At 37.1% G+C, this 26,341-nt stretch overlaps 1 protein-coding gene across 9 annotated transcripts in view; it reads right to left on the minus strand.

Moving 5' to 3' along the window:
* Positions 1–26,341, minus strand: part of LOC136342269 (nuclear receptor coactivator 2-like) — a 166,259-nt gene that overhangs the window by 91,110 nt on the left and 48,808 nt on the right. For 2 of the 9 annotated variants that reach the window (XM_066287898.1, XM_066287893.1), the window contains exon 1: positions 690–1,050. The exons of the other annotated variants lie outside the window; for them this stretch is intronic. In XM_066287898.1, coding sequence (XP_066143995.1) covers positions 690–772 — 83 coding nt within the window. In that variant the 5' untranslated portion in view covers positions 773–1,050. Of the gene's footprint in view, positions 1–689; positions 1,051–26,341 lie in introns of those variants that run through there. 9 annotated transcript variants of the gene reach the window in all.

Below are 26,341 nucleotides of genomic sequence, written 5' to 3' on the forward strand. Positions count from 1 at the left end.
AGCAGTTAAAAATTCGGTGCTATATTAATAGTTAATTTTTTAAAAATGCAGATGAGGGCAATATTTTCAGATGGCTTTAGGCGCCTTTGGATTGATATTCTGGACTTGAAGAAATGGCCATTAATCTCAAAAAGGAAATTCTTCCAACTTCGATGTATATTATATGTAAAAATGAGTTTCTCCAATTGAGTTACATTTGCACGATTTCATTAGTAAAAATACCGTTAAGAGCGCAAAAGTGATCGATTTGATCCCGAACTACTTGTGCCGTTTCCTCGGCGTATTTGTACACGGAATCTCGGTATCGAATGATTGAAAATTTTATTAATTTTGCAAAAACCAAAATGAAAATTGATCAACAAAAAAGGCCGTGCAAAATCGATGAACGATACAGCGGAGGCTACAGCCGCCGCCGGGGCAACTTTGTTTTTTGGCAACGGAAATTAGAACCAGTTTGGATACTCGTTTATCGGCGTGACTATTACGCGTTAGTCGCTCTAAAAGTCAAAGTCCGCACCGAAGGACCCAAGTTTATTTAAAATTCTATTATTGAGCCGATGTGGCAAAACCTTCGATTGATTGTCATTCTCGTTGTAATCGTTCTTTCACGGTTGCGACAATCAACTACTGAGACATGGAAGATGATAACAGGTGGTCAACAAAACTGACCACACCAAGCCGGTACCTACCCAGAATAAAACTCAGGAAAAAAGGAGGCGTCCTCTTCGTAAGGGGGAGTGACGTTCAAGTACATAGCACTGTGTTCCAACATACTATTAACATAATATATCCAATCCAGAGACTATCACAGCACGGTTACGCACTGACTAGAACACTTGTCATTATTACAGATTCACGTCATTACACACAGCCACGATAACAATTAAAAACCACTTCACAAATTTTACTTTGAAGTATATGCCGGCTGCCAAGCAAAGTCAAATCGCCTAGGCGACCGGTTGCCGACAGCGTCGCGACGTCGAAACAACTTTGGTCCGTCAGCTGACACTGAACCGCGTTCTGCGACCGTCGACGACTCAATGAGAATAATGAGTTCGGCCGCTTTCGCTGGGCCTCGGCCAACACCAGCGATAGCGTCGCGAGGTCCACTAATGAGGTTAGTAGGTCGCGGTGACGCTGGCGGAGAAGAGCGAAAACAAACGAAGTAAGGGGCGACGCTGCAGCGTCGTGGCGACGTTGCCTACCTGTGGCGCCGCGAATTTCTTTCGCGATTGATATTGACACATTCCAATTACTTTATCAATGTCCAATAATTGTTTCCCCATCACAAGAGGAAAACGTTTTCCGTGACGTTTCGTTTCATTGTTCCCGTACCTCAAAAAAAAAAGAAAAAAAAAAAGAAAAAAAAAAGGAAAAAAGAAAACTATTTTCGTGACATTGAGAAAACCTGCTACATGGCAACGCCGCATTGACTTGCTATCTTGATTGCATCTGATTCTTTTTTGCGTTACGAGTCGACCTTCCAGTAAGGAAGGTGGATTTTTCGTCTTAAATAATTACTTAACTAAAGTAGAAACTCCTTGTCGTTGAGTGTCTGCGATAACAGAGCTGATTGTCTTACCTCATATAACAGGGATTTATCTTTATGAGGGAGAACAGGAGTGGTCTTTACTGCCGGGGAAAGTTGCCGGGACAAGGAAACTGTTGTTGACCCACAACACTCCCACGTTACTACTAAATCGGCAGGTAATGGATAAAACTACCGATAGCATAGGGTTTATCTTTGTCAGTTAATGGTTACCGAAACCATATGTTATATCTAATTAAACGTTGTCAACTATCTACGTTTTATTTAAACTCCCATAATAATTGAAGTAACGACAAGAAATGAAATTAACGTGTAAAAATTAAAACTGATACTACTTTTTGAATGTAACGAAATAAAGTGATTTTTTTCGAAAAATGTTAACGAATTATCGATTGCACAATGATGGTTCCGAACGTGAAAAATAAATATTTTTTATGTTTGAACCGCTGTGTTATTTATTGCAATCAAGAACGATATATGATTAGTCTTACACGCTACGAAACAGAATGCAATAACTCGAACGAGAAATCTTTAGACGAAAACAAAATTGTTGGCAACATCTTAACGCGAGACCTTTTAAAATGACGACGCACGACATGTTTAATGCATTAACAATTAAATAAACTTTGTTGGAACTAGTACCAACCATCAGGTACGTAATATTTATAATTTATTTTGTAACGTAAACAAAACTATACATTAAGATGATAGGCGCACAATAATTAAAAACCTACTACTGAAAAAAGATAGTACAATAGAAAATTGATGGTTAGGACCCCAAGCGACACTAGAAAATCCATTAAAGCGAGATTCCTCAAGATATCTCGCACTTTTAATAAATCAGATTCGGCGACAAATCGATAATACACGTTATCGAATCGTCAAAGACGACCCTCTTTTATAAGCAGTCCAGAGTGTATTTTCAATACAGTCATATGAAGGAATCAAGCTTATTTCTATACCAGAAGGCATGTACCAACAACCCTAGAGTTTCTGCGAATGCCTGTAGCACCTAAACGAGATTCTCAAAATGGCAAAATGCGAGTCCCTTGAAGGGACTGCAACTCCCGTCTAAAAGCAAAGGAATGGGGGAACTAGAAGCATAAGAGAAAAACGAATAAGGATTTCGCTGCTCATGTGTGGAAGTTGACACGGAAGACAACGTCTAAGTTGAACCCCCGACAGTTCGTGTCACATGAAATGTCTTTTCCTAAAAAACTAGAGTCCTTCCAAAGAGCTTTAGTGCTGGCGTATAGCCCCCAAAGATTCACGTCAAACAATCAAATTTTGAGGGAAAAAATCGGTGACACTGCGTTCCAACAGGTAATTAAAAAGCAGCAGGAAATAAAAAAAATCAAGAAACTGACTGAGGGACTGTTTAACATTTAATGTCTCTTAGAATTTCGGCAGCTCTAGGCCTCCGACTTATAGCAGATTAGCACCTTAACTGCAGGACAAGAGGAGGATCAATAAGTTTTCGAAATTATGCGAAAATCAGTGTCGTGGCAAACCTCTAAACGACTGTCTGAAAAATATGAAAATTCCGTGAACTTTACCTAGGAACCATTTAAGGTTAACATCTTTTGAGAAATCGCAAATACTGCGCCACTGCTTTACTGCAAATATCCACGTCAATTTCAGGGAAGAAACATCGCAATTCAAAACCATACAAAAATCAGTGTCTTAAGCGTGCCAACGGGCCGTTGTGAATTTTTAAAGGTTCACGTTGTTGAAACATCAAAGATTGCTTTAAAGCTCGCAATTTTTACAAAGCTTAGACTCATCAAAATGTGTACTTCGCAAGTAACATTATAATAATTGGCTTTTTAACTGCTGACAAATGAATTTCAACTTCCATTACCAGGAGAATGGTTTCAGTCCAATGATAAAATAAAAGCTGAATACCATTGTCTAGATGCTTGATTTTCACATACTCCATATAAATTCTATTTCTGATGATAATGTTAATTGTGTTGTGATCTGTTGGTCCACTGGTGTTAAAGGTTACGCGCAATTTCCTGCCCAGTGGCACTCTTGAAGACGAAGAAATAAATTATGTGTACGAGAACTACGCTGCAGTGCAAAATTAACGCACATTTTACGGTTACTAAAGAAGGATAACCGAAATTTTCAATAAATCTAACTTAACGGATCTAACGAGGGGCATAGGGAAGTGAATACACGGCGTACCAAAAAATCATAACATTTTTATTCATTAACTTATGATATTTCCACATAAATATTATTTTACTTATTAGCGATTGAATAAAAAATCTAGAAGGGTTGATGACAAAAAAACCATTGGCGTTCTTTCTTTTTTAGTGAAGCTCTGATCATTTGATGTGGTGTTATGAAGCATTATTTTGCCAAAGTTACGAGACTTAATTAATATTATTACTGGGTGATGCACTTCATATGACACTGAGTGTAGCAATTTTGAATATTTCGTAAACAATTGTTGCTCCCCTATAAATAAACTCGTGAAAAAATAATGAAAAAGTTTTAAGAGCAATAAAGCAACAATTTAAAATCACTAGCGCACTTTATAAATATTTTCGAAAGTAAATCGTTCAGTTTAAAAAATGATACGTTAATTTTGCGGTGCAGTGTATAAGGGTTTGGTACCGTTGAACTAAGTGAATGCGCTTGAAGATGGCGGCAATGATATTGTTGATGGCGCTCTTACAATTAAAGCAAAAGGAAAAAACACAAATTTCTTAAGAAAACTAAAAATGCGTTTTGGTTTTCAAAGGGCCAGCACATTTATCGAAATCGTCTCGTTCATTGGAAAATCACGAATTTCATAAAATTCCAGAATTCATTTTTTTTTACTTGTAAAGTTTCATCGGTAATCCGAAGGTTCTACTAACGGTCCAGATCATCGTTATTTTTTCAGTTCGGATTATCGTGATTCTGCTACCCCCGCTGTAAGGAAACCGTCTACCACGCAATTCTCAATCGCACGTCCTGCATATGCATGCTCATGAAATTGGCTGATCCAGCACCACGAGTCGAAAATCAACTGCAGCATTACCAACTCGAAATTCCCTTGTTCATCCGCTCTTCCACTGCATTACGGAATTTTTTGCATCAAAACTCGTAAGTTAGCTCTTCAATGCGCCTTTGTTGTTGGAGCCCCAAGTAAAGACGTTTAAGTGCAAGTCATCCGAAGATGATGTATCACTGCATTGTACATTTATCAGGCCCGTACCGGCACCTTGTTTAAGTCATTGCTCATGCTCGCGCCATTGTCATTGCGCCTTGACACAGTGACATCGCAACATGTCGGGTTTTCTCTGTTTCCCTGACGGCTCGCAGCCATGAAAATTGTGACTCATTAAAAACGAATGTCCATTTAAGTGATGATGGAACATCTCGTTGACTATAATTGGCAACTTTCTTTTTAAAATGATACGTTATGATAATAATATAATTAGCATATTAGCGAAATGGGTCTGGGTGTACCACGAAAAACATGCATGTAGTAAACGAAGATTCGACGACGGCTCTGCTCGACTAAAGAGGGGCACTTCACGTGCCCGAGAAAATCGAAAGTTTGTTCTTCTTGCTAAGCCGTCCAACCGAACAGCGCCCACCTCATTCATACAAATTGGCAGCAGTTTTGTAATAAATTTCACTCCTCAGTCTAGATTTGATAATATTGAAGTCACTGCCGCGACAATTTTTTGCGTGGTCTTTATTGTGTTTAGATTCAAGGTGTTCCCCATAAAATTGGCCGAACGTGACCCCATTTCTTCGGGCGAACGTTTTATTTTACCAATTTACATTCTACTGAATTCAACGATCGTTTTACGACGCATTAACAATAAACATTACTCAATAGGGTGCGTCTCAGGGGCGTGAACAAGCAGTCAGTGCCCGCGGTATCGGAAAAACGCATCGAAGGAAAGTGGAAAGTCCCTTGAGAGTCGATTAACCACACTCTTTAACTAACTAATTAAACGAACTATGATAAATTCGACTCGAAGACCTCGGTGAAATATGTCCCTGCTGCTTCATCGGTTCCGCATACACTTTAACGCTCCCCTGTCTACAGTATGTCAGAAGAGTGTTCGTACACCCATCGGGATGCTATATTTCTCGGTCTTTCTCGTGTCTGTTCCGAGAATTTTCAATAACTTTGAGAAATCAAAAACGCACAAGAGGCAGTTACACAGGGTGAGTCGGGAGGATCGTGCCAAACCTCAGGAGCGTGTTGTACTTGAAAAATAAATGTAAAAAAACTCAAATGTTGTTATCCGATTTTCGTTTGTCTACAAGTTATAGCGTAATTCAAAATTCCCGCACAAAAAGTATTCGTGCGGCTGAAAAAAATCGGTCCTTTTGATCATATTCATGCATTTTTGATCAAACACCGAAAGGGGTCAGTTTAGTTAACCATCTAAAAGTGTTTTAAAGCGTTTTAGTGATTGCAATATTCATAATGGTTCGAAAAGGTAAAGAATTGAGCATGCAAATGAAGGAACTCCTTGTGCGCCATTTTCAGCGGGGTCAATCCACACGAAAAACGGCCAAAATTGTGGACAAAGCGGTCAATACTAGACGATATACTATAAATAAATATAGAAGCACGGGTTTAGTTGAAAATCAAAAACGTTCAAGACGCCACTCAAAAGTAACGGAGCGAAGTGACAATTTCATTATAGGACAAATTATGGAAAATTTTTGGGCTGCCGAATTAGAATCTGCCACTGGACAACGCATTCGTCCAAAAACCATTAGGGCTCATGGCAGAAAACCCGCAAAAAATCATGGATTAACGGGAATCGGAAACTAAAAATGGAGTTTGCAAGAACCCATTTAAACTAGTCGGTAGAGTTTTGGCATAAAGTTATTTTTTCGGATGAAAGCAAATTTAACCTTTTCGGATCCGATGGATCCAAATTTGAATGGAGAAAACTCGGAGAACGCACGAATCCCCGAAATTTGCCACCTACGGTTAAGCATGGAGGCGGAAACGTCTTAGTCTGGGGTTGTATGGCCGCAAGTCAGGTGGGAAACCTTCATTTTATTGAAGGGAGGATGAATAGATTTACATATAGTGACATAATAAGTGAAAATTTACATGCCAACGCCGGAAACTTTGGAGCGTTTGGGGATTATTACTCTCAACAAGATAATGATCCGAAGCATAGTTCCAAGCTAATGCGCGAATGGTTGTTGTATAGTGTTCGCTATCAGTTTAAAACACCTCCACAGTCGCCGGATCTGAATCCTATCGAACATCTGTGGGATCATCTTGATAGGCAAAACCGAAAAAGACAAATTCAAAATAAAGTTCAGCTTCAGGGAGTGCTAAAGGAGGAATGGCAAAATATTTCTTAAAATGTTGCTAATAACTGAGTCAACTTCATGCCTCGACGACTGCGGGCAGTTACCGAAGCTGAGAGGTACCGACGAAATATTAAAATGTTCATCTACCACTGCAATACTAAAAAATAATGAGACTCAATTACGAGTACGAATACTTTTTTTGGTGCGAGAATTTTGAATTATTGTTTATTTTATATTTGCAATAAATATTGTTGATATCTGTTTTTCTTTGTAGAGAATACCTTATTATACTTATTATAAAACTTTCGATTTCTCAAAATTATTGGAAAGACAGGCAGAAACATAGCATCTCGATGGGTGTATGAGTACTTTTTGACCTACTCTATGTCTATTCCATTTAGTTGCTTTTTACTCATTTTTTTTAGTATAATCTCGAGTATTTCTTATGCTGGACAATTCACTGCGAATGTAAGATGGCAAACCCTGAGATAGGAGACAGCGAAATATAACAATAGAGCCCCACATACCTCATACCAACGTTGCGTGCTTCAAAATTACAGGGCGCTAAAGGTTGAAATTTTATTTTAAAAATTCCTTAATCACTTTTTGCTTCGGTAGCATCAACACCAAAATTGGTATACTTAGGTTTTGCAAGATGCCAAGTAAGGATTTTGATCTAATTCTTGAAATAGCTCTTAGAGGACGCTGCTAAATACAACTCACAACTTGGGTACAGTTGGTCATAGTTTTTATGAATGCACCTAAGGTCAAACTTTATTTAATATAATGAAAGAGCGTCCATTTTTACTCAAAAAATGTGTTGTCGTTTAATGAAGATATCTCTCTTCGTTTTCACACATAAGCTAACTCGTGTCGTACGATTTTAAATCCTCAAGAACGATGATGGCCGTATCAACTCATTACTTAGCTATTGTTACTTTAGCTTGTCAAAGTAATTGAACTGTTTTTTTTTGTGAGTTGCCCTTTTAAGTAAAAAAAATGTAATTTAAAAGTAAAAATATCGAGGCATAATGACGTTTTCTTTAATGATATGCGCGATACGATTTGCGTTTTTGCTCAAACGAGTTTTATGATAAGACTTATTTTTCATTTGCTAATGAATTTTCATGTTTTATTGTTTGATAGATTTAATTTTTTAATTATTATTATTTTTATTCATTAAAAATTTGAAATACAGTCGAACTTCCATAGCTCGAATTTTTAAGAAACTCAAATTTAAACATGATTCTCTGCTCTTCCTATGCATTTTACATGTATTTTAGTCTCTATAAGTCCACTTTCTATAACTCGAAAATCTCCAAGTCAACCAAATTTGGTGATACCAACGATGAAAACATCTGCATAACTCGAACTTTCCAGAAATATCTGAAGCTTTCGGACGCTGAGACTCGATTGCCTCAATTTGCATATTCTATTAAGTCTAATTTCTAGAATTCGCCGCTCTTTAAATTCAACTAAAAGATCCAATAACTGTTGCTGTATTATTGACTGCTGATATAATTTGTGTTTTTGGTGTCGATCGACAGCTTAAAACTCTCACCTTAAAGTAGAAATTAGAAATAATAAAAAAGTAAAAGGTGGTATTAAAAAAAGTATATTGCGGAACAATATAAAATACTAGCAAGTACTTTATCCACAATTCTAAAAACGAAAGCTCAATTCTCAAGTTTGGTGAGGAAAAATATCAATGTAGCAGGAAATTTTAAAAGAAACAAACCGCGGAAACCCGTCAATACTGCAGTTTTTGAATGGTTTTGTACAAGACAATAAAGTCTGCCAACATCCAATCCGATTTTAAATCAAAAGGCACTCCAATTCTCAAAATCTTTTGGAGATGAAAGGTTCTTTACCAGTTCTGGATGGCTGGACACATTTAAAAAAAAGTTGGTTATTACGTACTTTATTTTTCTGAATTGTCAAAAATATCATTTTCATATTTTAAGTACAGTTCTTCACAAAAAAATTTTGTGGCTGTAGACGAACATCGGCCACGTTCATGGACGAAGGATGTTTTATCAGGATTTTTGGAATCTTACGATAAAAATGAAATTTTCAACGCTGATGAAACTGGTTTGTTCTTCAAATGTCTACAAGACAAAACATTAATTCTCAAACGTGAAAAGTGCCATGGTGGCAAGCTAAGCAAAGAAAGAGTGACCGGTTTACTGGCAACAAACATGAGTAGCACTGGAAAATTCAAAGTTCTTGTTATTGGAAAAAGTGGTATGCCACGATGTTTCAAATGGTTACGATGGTTGCCTATTGAACACAAAAAAAAAACAAACGACCATGGATGTGCAAAGAATTTTTTGAAAAACTGGCTTCTTAAATTACATGGGACATTTTCCACAGAAAAAAGAAAGATTTTACTTTTTATCGATAATTGTACTGTCCATCCAAAAATGCGAGATAAATTGAAGTCTATCAAGCTGATGTTTTCCCACCGAATATGACCTCTCGGTTACAACCTCCCAATCAAAAGATTATAAATTCATTCAAATATTATTACAAACGTAATATGTTGGCACAAATCTTGGACAGTTATGAACATTCTAAAGAGATATCCAAAATTAATGTTTATGATTGCATTAAAATTGTGGCTGCGGTATGGAATAGGGACGTGACTGAAGGAACCATGCGAAGCTCCTTCAAGAAGGCTGCATTTGATAAAATTACTTTTTGTGCCTCAGGGGATAACATTCCATTTTCTGAACTACGAGAACAGTTTAAAAAAAATTAAACTGTAAAAGAAGAAAAAAAAGCGACCATTCTGGAAAAACTGGAAAGAAAATTTTCGAAATTTTTAGCCGTTCCCCACATAAGAGATATAAATTTAGAAGGCTTTTTAGGCGTCGATGAAAACCTTGCAACTAGCGCTCACATGACTGATGAACAGACAGCTGAGAATATTGAGAATTTTGAGAAACAGGTAGCTTCGGATAATGGTAACAGCGACAAAGAGGAGACCGTTTTGACAAAGCCTTCTTGTCACGAAACACAAAATCCTTTCGATGTTTTGAATCGTTTCCTTTTTAATGGATGGAAACACTACAGATTCCATCTTTAACTCATTAAAAACGATTGAAATTTTTTTTGAAAAAAAGAGATCCGTAGATACTCATCAAAACTTAATAACGGATTATTTTAAAGTATAAATTTAAAGAATAAAAATTTTCCAATTAAAAATAAATAGTTTTTTATTGTTTTCTGTTATCGAACTATTTTCACAGATCCTAGTGTATTCGAGTTATGGAAGTTCGAATGTAGTACAACGCGAATTAGCTTATCGGCTCAAATCTCGTAAACGAAGAAAGATACCAGCATTAAACAAGAATACCTTTTTTGAGTGAAAATAGACGCTCTTTCTTTATATTGAATAGAATTTGCCCTTGGTTGCACCCGAAAGGAGATATGACTAAATTTAGCCTAGCGGTGGGTAGTATTTAGCGCCCTCTAGGAGCTCTGCAAAAATTTGATCAAAATTATTACTCGGCATTTTATGAAACCTAAGCGTACCAATTTTGGTGCTGACGCCACCAAGACAAACGGTTATTGAGGGACTTTTAAATGAAATTTCAACCTTCAATGCCCTGTAATTCGGAAACACGCGGCATTGGCATGAGGCATGTTGGGTCCAATTGTCAAATTCTGATGTCCCCCATCTGGGGTTTTGCCACGTCCCATTCCCAATGAATCACCCTGTATAAGTGCTACTTCTCGTAAAATACCTGTCGCTACCCTCGAACGTTCTTCTGAAGGTTCCACCCATCTCTGGTTACTAACCTGAAACAAGAATAATATAATCTACAAACATCGTAAATTCTAAGTAATATGTCTTTGTAAGTACACTACTTTATCAACTAAATAACATTTGATACAACGTAAATAGCTGATAAGAGCTTAATTACTTAGAGCTTTGGTTAAAAAAAATCGGTTTCTTATCAATTTGAACAAGGCAAGTAACGCTGTTTAAAAGGTACGTGGGCTTGAACGAAATAAAATCCAAGTAAAACCAAATATTTTGTTCCCACAGGATACAGTTGCACGCTATATGCATCGTCGATTTGCATAGCAAACGTCTTTCGCATAAAGAGGAGGGTTAAACTGGCTTCAGATTTGGGTCAATCAATTTGTTGTGAACCTCTTTGTGGGTACATGAAGAGTGTGCAATGCCAAAGTACGTGTCTTATTATTTAATCCCAGGTTGGCGTCCTCGCATCCGTACGAGGAGCTTTTAACATGAAAACTTCAAAATTGCTTGTTTTTCGATTATATGGGCCGCGAGAGTAATTTAAAACATATCCACCTCCCCTTACCAAAAGTAATTGAGAAACTGTCAAAGGGAGGAAATTAACATGAGACGCCCGAAGCAGACGGTGCAAAGTCTTGGTTTTGCGAAGCAATTATTGTTTTTTTTTTGTTTTTTTTTTAATACACAAACCCGATGTGGATCATTTTTTTGCCCGATTCTCCAAGTTTGATCCGTTGCGGAAAATTCATGGGCTCAGGTGCGTTAATCGGTAATTACCGGCCAGGAAGTTTGCCATAATAAAACAGATTATAGTTGTCTTCGCTTGTGTTCAGGTTTATCACTTCTTGTCAGATTTTCATATTTGTATAGTAAACGTAACGGTGTACGTTAATAGGCATTTAAATAAGACGAAACGAGACTGACATAGTGCGCTCCTTGATTCGTTTATGGGCGGAACGCAGAGGCAACAAAATGACTTATAGCAATTTCCTAAATCATTCCTGTAACTTTCCCACCACAGAAGGCCTCCTTAATGTCCCAATGTTTGCCACGTCCTGGATTTTATGGCTTTTCCGCCTTTTGATGTGGGATGCCTGTTTATTTACCCCAATGCATTCTAAACACACTGTCCGTTGTTGAATCAAAACATTTCAAGCGATTCATCTTATGTATATATGTTTGTCTATATTCAGAGGACTTGTAAGCAAATACGGGTGTTTTTGATTTGCAGTGTGCAGATGCAGTCCGGCCTCGAATAATCCTGATTCAGCTGCAGCCCCCTTTGTCAAAAGGACTTGCGCTTCAAGTCTGGCACAGCTTTACAGTTGAGGACATAAGTGTGGAATATTTTAAATCCATCACAGCTTCACGTCAAAATATGTAGTTGATTATTAAAAAATTAACACATTATGCGAAAACCCAAGTATTTATTTAACGATATTATAAACAAAAACAAATAAGTTAATTTTTAAAAATATTAAAAAAATAAAAACAATAAATTATGTTGGACGAAAGAATGGAACACTTCGTAAAATCCATTATAATCAATAAAAAACTTTAAGTCAATTAATATTTCGTGGCATATCCATTCGAGTCGATAACAACCTGATATCGACGGCGCATAGAATCGATAAAACTTTCACAAATGAAATTAGAAATTTTCACCCATTCTTCCTGCAGGACTTTCCTCCACTCATCCCGATTGGTCACATTCCCGTTTCGAATTTTTCGTTTTAAGCGTTCCCAGATATGCTCAATCGGATTGAGATCCGGCGACTGAAACGGCCACTCTAACACAGGAATATTATTATCACTTCGCTATTTTTTCACTAATTTAGGGTCGTCGTCCTGCTGAAAAAGTCAAAGTAAAGACATGTCTTCATCAGCATATGCTTCTCAATTATGGCTTTGTATTGAAACCGATCCATAATTTCCTCAATTTTGACCAATGGTCCGGCGCCCGATCGAGCAAAACATCCCCATACCGTTATGCTGTCACCATCACGTTTCACTGTTGGTTTTTGATAGTCGGGGTCAAATCTAGTCCCCACAGGTCGACGAACATAATTTTACTCATCAGAATTAAAAATATTAACTTTAATTTCATCACTGAGGACAAAAATAGTCCACTTTGAAAATGACCAAAACAAAAGTTTCCGAGCACATTTAGTTCTGGCTCTTGTGTTCTTCGCAGCAATTAAAAGCTTCTTCGCTGCAATCCTTCCTACTAATCCCATTTTGCACAACTTACAACGTACAGTGCGATCGCTTATATTGATGCCACTATTGTTAGTAATTTCTTGCTTTATAACCCTGGAAGACTTCTCAGAATCTGGAGATGAAATTTTTTTAATTGGTCGATCGATAGTGTCATTTGTTTTTCTTGGATGTCTAGGTTTCAGACCATCTTGTACATCCCCGTAAATGCCAAATTTTCTTTAAATTTTGGAGGCAGCCCCTTGGCTAATTTTTAACGTATTCGCAATGTCTTTTTGATTGTACTAATCGCGTGACATTTGGACTATTGAATTTCGAAAATCTTCCGAAAAATACTTTTTTTTTGGCATATTTCGTATAAAATGCACCACACAATCGAACTGAATGACTGATAATGCCCCCACCAACAATAATACTACATTGCATTCCATACTTTTGCACAACAAAAAAAATTGTTTTTAACAATGATTTTTTTTTAAAACAACATTCCTAAGCCAAATGTTGTACGGTAAATTTAGGAACATCTTTTTATCTTACCGACAAACAATGAAGACGAAGACAAAAACGACCACCACGAAAAATATTCCATACTTCTGTCTACAACTGTGTATTATGCGACCCTCTTAACTTATTAACAAATTATTATTTAAAAAAAAAATCAAATGCATTAAATAGCACATAAATTACTACCTGTTAACGTTTGTTTATTTTTTTAATGTTGCTTGCATCACCGGTAGGGCAGAAAGCTTTCTTTTTTAAATGACCACATGGGTCAAAAGACACTTGAATTTAAAGATCTTTCAAAACAACATTCGACTGTGTAATGCGATTCAAAAGCAATCGATTATTATTTTGAGAAAAACAGCTGAAAATTTCTTCAAAAAAACCCCAATACTAACTCAGTTAAATAGTATGTAAACAATGAGAAACTTGTTTGTTGATAGGAAATTGGTTCATTTTCAATTTTGTGCTCACGAACAGTTTTTTGTAATTTTCGCTTATTTAAAGCTGCACGGTATAGATAACCCGTCCGTTATTATAGCCATAAATATGCATTGTATACTCACTTACCCACAAGAGCCATCGAGCAATAAAATAAAGACCTACTCGGATAAACCGTTAAAACAATAGGCCTTCTCTGTTGCACTGGTGGTGGGTCGCAGTAGTGCAAATGGTCGGAAAATAGACGTACCACGGGCCCATTCACGCCGCAACATTAACATACTGGGTGTGAAGCGAGCACCGTTAGAAATCGAATGCCGTTTGGTTACATGGTTACTGGAACTTATGCCCGTTTATGGGTTAGTGTGATGTCAGCTTCGAATTTGAGGGCTTTTTACGTAACGCTTTATCAAAAGTTCTCTAACACGATTAAGTGAAATTTATATAAATAAATGTTGTCACACTAGGACTAAACAAACAGAATACTGATTTTGTTATTCTGAGACCAAACCTATTTGCTTTTAAACTGGTGTCTTCAACGAGGTGTAAAGTTTGTTTTAAACTAACTTAAATCATTGTGTTCAAACTGCTTAGACATAATTTAAAATTGCATATTACGAAACGCTTTGTGTTAATAAAAAATAGATCCCGAGTACATTGGGGCGGAGCTAGACACTCTGAAGGTAAAATTGCAGTAGTCCTCCATCGAACATCCAGTAGATTGTAGAGTGTGTTCCTGGTTTTGTGCTCAGGACTTCCGGAATAGTTGAAAAAATTCATTATAAAGGGAGCTGCTCTCATAACATAAGTCTTCTATTTCTTTACGCACAAATGAATCGAAACTGTTTACATCTCAGTTTACATGGCGCAAACAACGAATTTACAACCACCGGGTATTGTTTTACTTTTACGGCCTGTCGCGCTCACGGCAACGGACCGTTAAGTCGCAATAACGCCCGTCGTTCTTGGCAACGGACCTGAAACTCAAAATCACGCCTGAAAACTCTTTAAGCGTTTTTAATCAAACAAGTCGGTATAATATTATGTCTTTTGCATGTAGACGATTAAAAAATGCCATTTGTCAATCGAAAGTCGTACGGACCACAGGACGATTGAAAGATTGAGCCCTTGAGAGAATAAAGGACCTCTGCTTCACATTGGGTCGCACACATAATGTATTCGTGTAGAAAAATGTGTTTTAACAATTCAAATTTTACCGACAATAATAATTAAATTTAAGCCTGTGGGGTGTGGTATGAGTAGGACACTTCAGGTTTTAAAAGCATGTAATCAACCCAAAGCCTTTAAAATATTTGTTGTGACAGTACAGATAACAAGTCATATAAATAGACTTTAACTCCCGTGTACAGTGTGTCCAAACTGTATATGGAATTGAATATGCCATTTGAAAAATGTCATACGGCGCTCATAGATGAATAGATGATCGAGAACACCGAATATGCGGTGAGAGTTGTAAATGTGATCTCGAAAGGACACTTGAAAAATTTAGAAAATGCAGCAACAAATAAAGAAGGAGAATATCGAAATCCGTTTTGCGGTTTACCATCAGTGATTCAGCTTAAAAAATCAGTCCTGTGATTCCTATAGAGCAAAAAGTAACTTGATCGCGTACATGGTAATATCAAGGTTTCTTAACAAATAAGCCGAACTGTGCATCAGCTGCAGCTTCGACACGGCTGAGGAGTACATAATGTCAATAAATTGTGTGGTCGCTATTTTATTTATATACATGGCGAATTGTCGTCACCTGTTGTCATCATGAATACCACGGAATTGTTGGTTTTGTTTATAATAACCTGTTATCGCACTGGCAAAAGTAGGACATCCGCACAACGCATGTAATATACCGCTTTATCCTCGGAGGATTCGTCGGCACATCGCATACAAATTACTGACAATGTCGATGACGTATAGTAATTATTGCTATACACTGTGGTGCGTTTGACAACAAAAGACAAATCGGACGAACTCAGATACGGAGTGGCTCCGACTTTATTTATGCAATTAACTATCCGATATCAAACAATGTAAAACTAAGTCAATTAACGCGGTTGTATAAAGTCACTACACAGTTCTACTTTCGAAATTATTAAGCGACGTCGAGATATCAATTAAAGTTGACCTTTTTGTACATGAATTATTATTATTGTTCGACGTTATCATATCTTCGCCGTTTGCTTACAGCATACACATGCGTATATATATTCAACGAAATATCACATCATTCACATGCCACGGTATTTCCATAAAAAGCTACTTTTGTAACAGGACGACAGCCGCGCGAATTTGAATCCATTTTAGGAGCCCAATCAATCAGCAATGCCATTTGATGCGGAAAAGGTCATTAGAGACATATGTAGGTAATACCAAAACGGCTTTTGTTGACCCATTATAGAGATTGTTCAGGCGAGGGTGTCCCAAAATGGATGGAACAACTACTGTGTTAAAGTGTGAAAATTTGATCGCGCCTATAGGGTAAGTCAGCTTACACCGCCAGGACTTCATATAAACGCACAGTGGATCAAAACAGTATTTGCCCACTAGCATTTTTTGAAATATGTGAAAATAGCGAACACCTATCGTCATTCGTTGCCTAATATAGAGTACATTCAGGCTAAACAAATCGTTAATTACAACGAAATTTATTATAAGTTCAAATATAATTATAATGTACTGCGTGACATGGAAAAGAGAACACCCCGTAAAAATGGTTTTAGTTAAATCACTTTTGGTATGCACGTTTGTAAATGGGGACACAAATAACGATTAAATTTTCAGCCACATTCATCAATGTATTTAGGAGTTATGAGGAATTTTAGGTTGTTTTTCACTATAAAAACTGCAATAAAATAAAAACAATATAACTGCAAAATACCATTTATTGGTGTATGGTGTGCTTAGAAAGTGCTTTTAGATTAATCAAATATGTCTAAACGAAGAATGCAGTGAAATTTTCATCAATTGAGCGAGTTTGAGAGAGGTCAAACATAACGGGCCTACGAGAGGCTGGACATTTAGGGAAATTGCCACTAGATTGAACCGTAGTGTCAACACTATATTGAGATGTGGTTAGGTATGGTCCCAAGAAGAACAAACAGACTGAACGAGAGGTACTGGACAATCCCTAAGAACTACATAACGCCAAGATCGCCGCCTTCGAATTATGGCCTTAAGTGATAAGTTTGTCTCGTCTATAACGCTGGCGGATCAGTGATTTGCTGAGTATGGAAGGTCCGTTGAGATCCGAATCATTTATCGCCGGATAAGAAGTTATGGATTGATTTCCTACCATCTTCATCTTGTGTTAGCCCTCACCTTAAATCATCGTCAAAATCGACTGCAATGCTACAAAGAACAGATACATTGGAGTCTGGAACGGGACAATATCGCATTTAGTGACGAATCCAAATTCTGTTTGGGTACGGATGATGGTCAGGCAAGAGTAAGAAGACGGGGTGAACGACGGGATCCTCAATTTACAATACAGAGGCACGTCCATGAGACTGTTAGGGTAATGGTTTGGGGAGCTATTGCATATGGTAGCAGCTCACCTGTACTTTCCATTAGAGGCAGCATGACAGCTCAATTATACATCGAAAAAGTCCTGGACCCACATTAAGTGCCTTCTCTGGAAACCCTTGTTAATTCAGTTTTCCATTAAGACAATGCACGACCACACGTGTCTAGAGTGACTATAAACTTTTTTCAATAAAATTGAATCAATGTGCTACCTTGAGCACCGCGATCTCCGTATCTCTCACCGATTGAACATGTATGGGATATTGCAGGTAGAAGGTTACATAATTTATCCCATTCCCTACAAACCCTAGTGGCACTATGTCATGCTGTCCAGTTAGTCTGGAATGAGATCCCCGAAGAGGACATCAATAACCTCATTAAGTGCATGCCTAGACGTGTGCAGAAACGTATAAGACACTGCGGAAAACCGACAAATTATTAATTTTTTTTTGGTTTATAACAATTAAATTTGTAAAAATTTTTAATGAATTATTTGTTTTAGCGTAAGAAGCATGAATACTAAAAATTACTTCAATACAACCATTTTTACGGGATGTTCTCTTTTCTATGTTACGTTGTATTAAAAAAAAAAGAAATCAAAATTTTAACTCAAAAAAGTATTTGCACAGTATGTTATTGAAATCCTTAAATTAATTTCAGCTGAAAATAAACAGTTTCTGATATTTGGTTTGCATCCCTTTTGCACCCCCTTTGCATCAGCAGTAGCTTTTAGTCTTTTGAACATGCAATGAATAAGGGTGTATACGTAGTCCAGTGAAATATTTGACCGTTCTTCGCGTAATGCTCTTCTTAAATCTTCTTTGTTGGAAATGTGCCGTTTTCGAATTTTGACATCCAAAGTATTCCATACATTTTCAATGAGGCTAATATCAGGTGACTGCGGTGAAGTTAAAAATCTATGGGAAACATTGCACAACAATCGCTCCCGTGTTAACTTGGCCGAATGCGTCGAATCGTCGACTTGTTGGAAATAAAAAGAATTTTCCATGTTTAATTTTACAGCACTTTTGATCAAATCATCTCGCAATATGTCGATGTAACTACTGGCTGTCATTGTGCCCTTAATTAAAGCAAGATTTCGTACCACATTGTACGCCATACATCCCTAAACCGACACGATTCCTCCGCCATGTTTGACCGTTGGTTTCAAATTTTTCAGTTGGAGTTCTGTATTAGGCTTTCTTCCCGCAAAACATTTGCCGTCAGACCCAAAAAGACAAAATTTACCTTTATCAGAAAAAAATATGTTTTTCCACCACTCCAAAGGTTTATCAATATACGGTTTAACAAACTCCAAATGTTTTTGATGATTCTTCTCAGAAATAAACGTTTTTTTTTCGTGCTGCTCTGCCGTGCACATTTGCAGAATGAAGAACATTTCTGACAGTTTGAGGATGGACATTCTTTCCGAATGTTGAGGCCGACGCTAAAATTTGAGCACTAACAAATGGGCTCTTTTGAGCTTCATTAATAATAGTTCGTTTTTCTCGTCCATTTAGAATCTGTGGTCGTCCTGAGCGGGGCTTGTTTTTCACGTTTCTGTCTGCTGATATTTTTTACGATATAATGCACTGCTGAGAATATCACATCAGTTATATTTGTTATTGCTCTATAACTTTTACCACTTTCATATAAAACAACCGCCTTAACACGTTTGGTTAACTCTATTTTACCCTTGTTCGGACTCATATTTGCACTGATGGTTTTAAACCGACCAAATAGTTCCAATAAAACAATTTTGATTAGAAAATAGTTTATGTTCAAGCAGGTAATTTACAAATTCCCTTCTGCAAAAACGATTTTACTACTAAATACTGAGATGTGGAAATACTCATTTGAGGCAAAATTAAACATTTTTTCTTTATAGTATCGTATACATTCCATTAGAACAAGAAATTTTGTTAAATACTATTTAATCTATTTCGGCTTTATGCTATAAAATATTAGAAATCAAGATGGGTCTTACGTGTTTTCAAATATTTCAGAAAATTTTGGTTTGTAAATATTTTTTGACCCACTGTATGTTGCAAGATTCTTAATTTGTGAGATACGGGTTCGTAAAATTTTAAATTTTCTTTGAACAGTGAAACCTCTTGTTACGGACACCTCTAATAGACCAACACTTCTTATGGGTCCGGATTAATTCCTATTATTTTTTATTCAGTGCTTTCATTTCAAAAAAGTCACCTTAAATAATTATTAATTGCGAAAATTGACGGTTTTGAAAAAAAAATGTCAATTTAAACATCAGGGGAGCATTGAAATAAAAATTTTAATTAATTTTACGTTACACCCCTTCTCAGCCAACCACCCCATGACCAGAATTTTAAATGACACTACCTGTTAAGCGATACCTCCTATTAAAGGGCATTAAATTGTATATCCAGAAATCAAAAGGACTAAAATCGAACGAGTCGTTGTCGATGTAGATAATAAGCTAGATACCGAGGCAGGTTCATACGCATTGCACTGTCGTTTAATCAGTGAACATCAACAGTACTAAAGTCTGTGATTAGTGCACAAAAATGGTCTACATGTTGGAAAAAGGATTGAAATAATATTTATTTACGGAGCTGAAAGTCGTTGCGCTCGCGGAACTGCAAGAGTTTTCAATGAATCACTTTTAGGGAAAAACATTAAACAACAAATACATCTCAGAACTTGCTCACAAATTTCAAAAAACAGGCTCAATGCGGCACAAGAAGACTTCAAAGCCAAGAATTTTAAAAGAAAATTCCCAAATTGAAGTTTTTAACCATTTTGCTGCTGATCTGAATTTATTTATTGAAAAAGTATCTCAGTTGACCACTGCTTTGACTGAATTAGTGCAAAAGGTTTAAAAAAAATGTATATATTTTTTTAATGAAATCCAAGTTTAACAAAAATTTAACGAAGATGACTACGATAGAAGAATTCAATTTTGCTAACAAATTGCACAATAAATAAAGGAAAATGAAAGTTTTATTTTCAACATTTGTTTCAGTGATGAAACTACATTATTTTTGAACAGTTTCATTAATAAACACAATTGCCGATATTGGAATAATGAAAATCCACACGTGTTTAGAGAAGGGCACAACCAATACTCACAAACCCTCCATTTTTGACCAGACATTTTTTGAAATGAAGTGAGAGAATCTATTTTTCTAGAATAAAATTTATCGAGAGACTTGTATTAATATCTTTTATAAAATGTAATAGGTCCACTTGTTGTTGCATCGCTGCAACGTCAATTAGATCAAGCTGGAAATCATGTAAATGAAGAACATTTACATTTTCAACAGGACGGTGCACCTCCTCACCGCTTTACTAGTGAGACAATGGTTAGATCAGCGATATCCAGGACAATCAATTTGGAGAAGAGCTGCAATTGAATAGCCGGCAAGGTATCCCGACTTGACCCCTTTGGACTTTTTTCTCTAGGATTAATTTAAAACGATAGTTTATAAAACTCAAACGAGTGATGTTCAAGACATTAAAGATCGAATATTTTGTGAACGCAGGCACATTGGTGTGGAAACTTTGAAAAAAGTGAGGGATGAATTTGAACATCGCCTCTTTTATTGTTTTGAAAATAATGATGGTCATTTTAAAAACCTAATTTAATAATGTAACATGTGAAGGTTTAAAAGAAAATTTTTGTTTTCGAATAAAATAAACGAAAACGAATTACAAAAACAATTATTAAAAAAGTTGGAATTTTTTAAAATAATATTTATGGAAAACGACTCCTTTAGTTTCGTCTTTCGATGTCAGAATAAAGAATTTAATGCCCTCAATGAGAGGTATCATTGGACAGGTAGTGCCATTTAAAATTTTTATGATAGGGTGGCTGGGCGCGAACGGGTTTGACATAAAACTTTTTAAAATTTTGATTAAGCTGCACTTCTTGATATATAAATTGACAGATTTCTTTCAAAGCCGCCAATTTTCGCAATTAATAATTATTTAAGGTGGCTCGATTTGATATGAAGATCCTGTATGTTCATAACTTGCTTGAGCGGGCACACAAAGCCGGTCGCAATCAATATAAAAACCCTCTCTTCAACGGACAACGATGAACACAACTTGATCACGCGTGCGCAGAAATACCGAGATTTCCCCAGTTACAACTGTATTTTCTCATTGCGACCGTCGCAGATTTTCTTTTTTATTTTTTTATTAAACCTTTTATTCCGTAAATATGTTACCGAAACGGAATAATTTAACTCTGAAAAAAAAGCCGAATTAATTGAAACACGCGAAAAAGACAACCTCAGTGTGCGTGATTTTGCAAAGCGGTTTACAATAGGAAAAACACAAGCAGCTAATATAATTAAAAAATAAGGATAATACATTAAGTAAATTTAGAACAAATATCAACGTTAATGAGAAACGGAGTCTCCTTAGAGGGAAAGGGAGAAATATTGGCAATTATGTTATCAGAGGTTCATTCAAGTTCATAATGAGAATATTCTGTTGTCAGGTATGCATTTTATTCCAGTTTAAAACTGGTTCCATGTGAGTGTCAATCTCATTTAACTTCCAGGCCCAGTATTAGAAGCAAAAGCCAAATAAATCGCTAATAAATTAAATTACGAGGGTTTTTATGCTTTAGAATGTTGGCTGAAAAAATTTCGTAGTCGGCCCAATTTCAGATTCAAAACCATATCTGGGGAAGTTGCAAGTGTAAATTCCAATGACGTAACCACATTTTTGACCAACATTCTGTCGATTATAAAGTTATTTTCCCGAAAAGATTTATAATCCAGATGAAACTGGTCTATTTTGTAGTGCTTTGCTTAATAAAACATTAGATCTGAAAGGAGAAAGAGACACTTGAGGCAAATTATCCAAAGAAAAACTTACCGCCTTGTTTTGTGTAAATATGGATGGGGGAAAAGAAAAGCCATTAGTAATTGGAAGAGGAGCGAAACCAAGAGCTTTTAAACATGCCAATCGATACGATTTGCCTGTTACTTAGAAGTGGAATAAAAAAAACATGGATAACCAATGAATTGATGATAGAATGGTTTTTCCAATTTGATCACAGGATAAAACGGGAAAAACGAAAGATTTTGTTATTTTTCACAATGCGACGTTTCACTCAAGAGATGTAGAGCTGGACAATATTGAACTGGTTTCCCTACTTTATAACTGTACCTCCATATGTCAGCCTTTAGATAGATGATTAGGAGTTTCAAAGTTTTTTTCATAGAATATTTATTGTTAAAAAACTTTTAATATCCATTAATACTACTTGATCAGCTCCAGAACTGGCAAAAACATAAATGTTTTAGATGCAATTTGCCTAGTGAAAAGTGAATGGGATCGAGTAAGAAAGGAAACAATTCAAATGTGTTTCTGCAAATCCGGAATTACACACTAAAGTGACAATACAACAGAAAATCAAGAAAAAAGCTCATCGGATGCCGAAGATAACATTCCTCTGCCATTTTTAGCTGAAATTTTGAAAAATGAAGATGCTTTAGCAATCGAGAATGATGGAGATATAAATGATTATATTGTTGCGGATGATGACATAATAATCGAGGAAACAGATAACATTGCACGTTCGGAAGTTCAATTGCAAGAAACAGAGTCTGACGGATCAGATGCTGAAAACATAGGAAAACAAGAGAATATTCGCAAAAAGATTAGTACATATCAAGAGGCACTGAACATCACACAAGAACTAAGAGACTTTTTTGAAAAACGTGGGGATTTATTTGCCTCAGAATTAATATCTAAATTAACTTTACACCTACAGAATATTTTACTAAACAAAAAAACTCGACAAACTAACCTTTTGGAATATTTCAAACCGAAACAAACTTTTTCCTGTGTCCTATTTCATTGTAAGTTTTAACTATTTATGTTTAAAAATAAATTATTTTAAACTTTTAATTTTTGTAAACGTGTCGCTAGAACTCTCTTAAACGGGCACTTCTTTCGAGTCCCATAGGTGTCTGCACAAGAGAGATTTCACTGTATTTCCAACCGGTCATCCTATATGTAGTGTGTGAGGTAATTTAATGAAATTTTTACTGTCTGTTATGATGGTCTACATTTGTCATCTCAAAATGATTTGTTTTTCTACAGGGCGATGTTTTTTCGAGAGGCAGATCCATCTTGACCATCCAGGATTTGTTGCGAACTGGATCTGCAGATACACACGAGGCGGTTTCGTTCATAAGAGTGATCTTTAAAAATTAAAAAAGAGCCGGCTTGCCTTTTGAAACGATCAGTTTCCCGACTCTTGTAAGACAATTAGTAAAGCGCTATGATCTTTTGTTCAAAATATATTAATTAATTTACCTATTTTGGGATAGTTACGCATAACCATTACGCAAACAAGTGTGAACCAAGGCCAATACGCATTCGCTGCGGTCGTTTAAAAAAGTTATATCCCAGGCTTGCACAGTTGCAAATTACGAACTGATTTGGTTTTTCTTAATTTTTATAGTTTTAAAATGTTTATTCAATTAATATCTTCCATTCACTTATCGCAGTCGAGTTGAGTAATAATTATTAACGTTATGGACAACTGAAAAGAAATTATGCCGGCTGCCGAAAGTTGCGACTTTGGCGCCTTTACTCGTCTCTTAGCCACTGGCTTGAAAAATTGTGGAAAGAGAAATTATGCAGATCCAATAAAAATGGCGTCAAACGAATGCGATATCCATGGCAGTAAAGAGCCAATACGGCCCGCGATGATTGATAGTCGGTGATTCAAAGCAAACAAGCTGTTTGCGCCGTGTAAGTTATTTGTAAACGTCAAATAAATCAATGACCGATAAATCAATCGATTGCAAAACCGCCGAGCGCGAAACGGACAAGAGATCGCATAGAAAAATATTCATTTTTCCCAGATCTGATTTACTGCCACAATACCGTCTAAACCAACAACAATAAATAGCGAGCTTCCGCAATAAACGTCTGGATTTGCTGTATACAGAATCGGGACGCGCAAGGTCGGATAAAGGGCCTGGTTGTGCATGCAGCTCACTGAGCATTTCTGTTGTTATATGCTTGCAATTTACATAAATAAAACCGTAAACTTGGATGGTTTTTATAAAAGAGATGTGAGCCAGAAGCGAAGAAACGCTGGACGAAATCCAGGGCAATTGACTGGCATTTCCGGTGGCGACGATCTAGCAACCCTGTGACTTGGCCAATCACCGCGATGCGTAGGAGAGCGTTAGCAAATTGCGCCGTCGAACAACTTGAGTGCGTAACTGGAAATAAAATCGACACAATCCGGGTTCAGGGGGACTCGAACCGCTGCAGGATCCCCCGCGCCATAAGCCGCGTTGTTTACGTCGGATAAAATAAACTGAGCGTTCGTTGGCTCGAAGCAGAACTTCAGGATAATGCACTCCATGTTTACATTCTGGTGCTGCCTCGGGACATTTTGATTTCGCCTACAAGTGCGTCTTGCGAACTTTTCGACCGCGAAATTTGGCGGCGAACGTTCAATGAGAACCGATCCACGTGGACCGAAAAAGGTGGGGAAGGAGGATGACGAGGGGGAGGAGAAAGAAGGGGGGAGAAGGGGTCGTTGATAGGGCGGCGGCTTGATCGCCCGACCTTGACCCTGGAATAACCTGCCCCACGGCCGCAACGACATCGTTCGATAAGAGCCGGCCGGAGCCGACATCGATCGTCCAACCACCACCACCACCACCACCATGATTGCCACGTTGTCGCTCCACCTTTGGCCAAGCACGATCCAGAAAACAAACAAGTCCATTAATTCGGCGGGACATCCAGGGATAGGGCGCGAACTAAATATAGAGCGTGTGGGTGGTTAGGTAAATGACGCAACCTTGGCAACGCCGCCGCACTGGTCGCACGCAATTTCGGGACGGTGCGTGCAGGAGCATTTTCACATTTCCCTGACAATTGTTGTCTGCTACTGCGTGATGAGGGGGCTCTAAGAATGTACGGGAAGAGGTCCGGGTGCGAGGGCGGTAATGTATGTGTCTGGCTCTTTTCCAGACGAATGGCTTATTGATCACGGTCTCCCGGTGTATTCTCCGATTTCTGTCAATCAATTCCGGAATGTATCCGAGGAGGGAAGTTCAGCACGTAAATATGAAGAGCGAATCGATAGCTAAGAGAATTCCTCCATTACAGATAAAGGAGGGTCCCGAAATTACAACGATCCGCATGTAAACAACGATCGGTCGACGTGGTCTCGTCGCCTTGCCAAAATCCATTAGGCCGTCTGGCCGAGCTGGAAACACTCCCTCGTTCCCGATAAATCACTTAATCCCGAGGGAACGGGTCGACGAGGGCTTGTTTAGGAACTGTGGCGTTGTGTAACGGCTGAACTCGGGATTACGTGATACTGCATTATCCGGCTCGTATAACTGTATACGAACTGTCATAAAAAGATACTTGAAGGTTGCCATGTCATCTGTCAAAAAGTCAAAAAGCTTCTCAGCATTCGTCTCACATGATTGATAAGGATTTTATTCAGTATCGGTGTTATGGTTAAGTGAAACAGTGTTTTCACAGTATGAAAAAGGCCATAACAATTGCATCGAAAGACTCGACTTTGTTTTGCAAATTCTGTTTAAGTTACATTTTAGTTTTATTAAGGTTTTATTAGCGATTTTAAAATAACTTACATTACATAGTGTTTTCATAAAGTGTGAAATAAACTCGTTAATATTAAAATCGACATGCTTTGGAAAACATCCTCGGACACGTCGATTCAATTTCCAGAAAAACATTTTCTTTTTAAATATTAGCCATACTGATGGCGTCATAGCACTTCGATATATGACGCCATCGGCCATTTTTTTAAAGTGACAATTCCCGTTTTTTTTTTATTGAAAATATTAAAGAACATAAGGGATTACATGGGACATTTTTTAAAGAAAAATAGCATTGATTCGATTCACAAAATTGGCAAAAAAATGAACAAATTATCAAATACGATATTCAAACAGGGTTCCATTCGTTGCTTGACAATAAGCAAGACGGTAAATATGTAAATTCGTTTTGAATATTGTGGA

The sequence above is a fragment of the Euwallacea fornicatus genome, chromosome 11 (assembly GCF_040115645.1).
Source record: "Euwallacea fornicatus isolate EFF26 chromosome 11, ASM4011564v1, whole genome shotgun sequence".
In the NCBI taxonomy this organism is placed as follows: domain Eukaryota; kingdom Metazoa; phylum Arthropoda; class Insecta; order Coleoptera; family Curculionidae; genus Euwallacea; species Euwallacea fornicatus.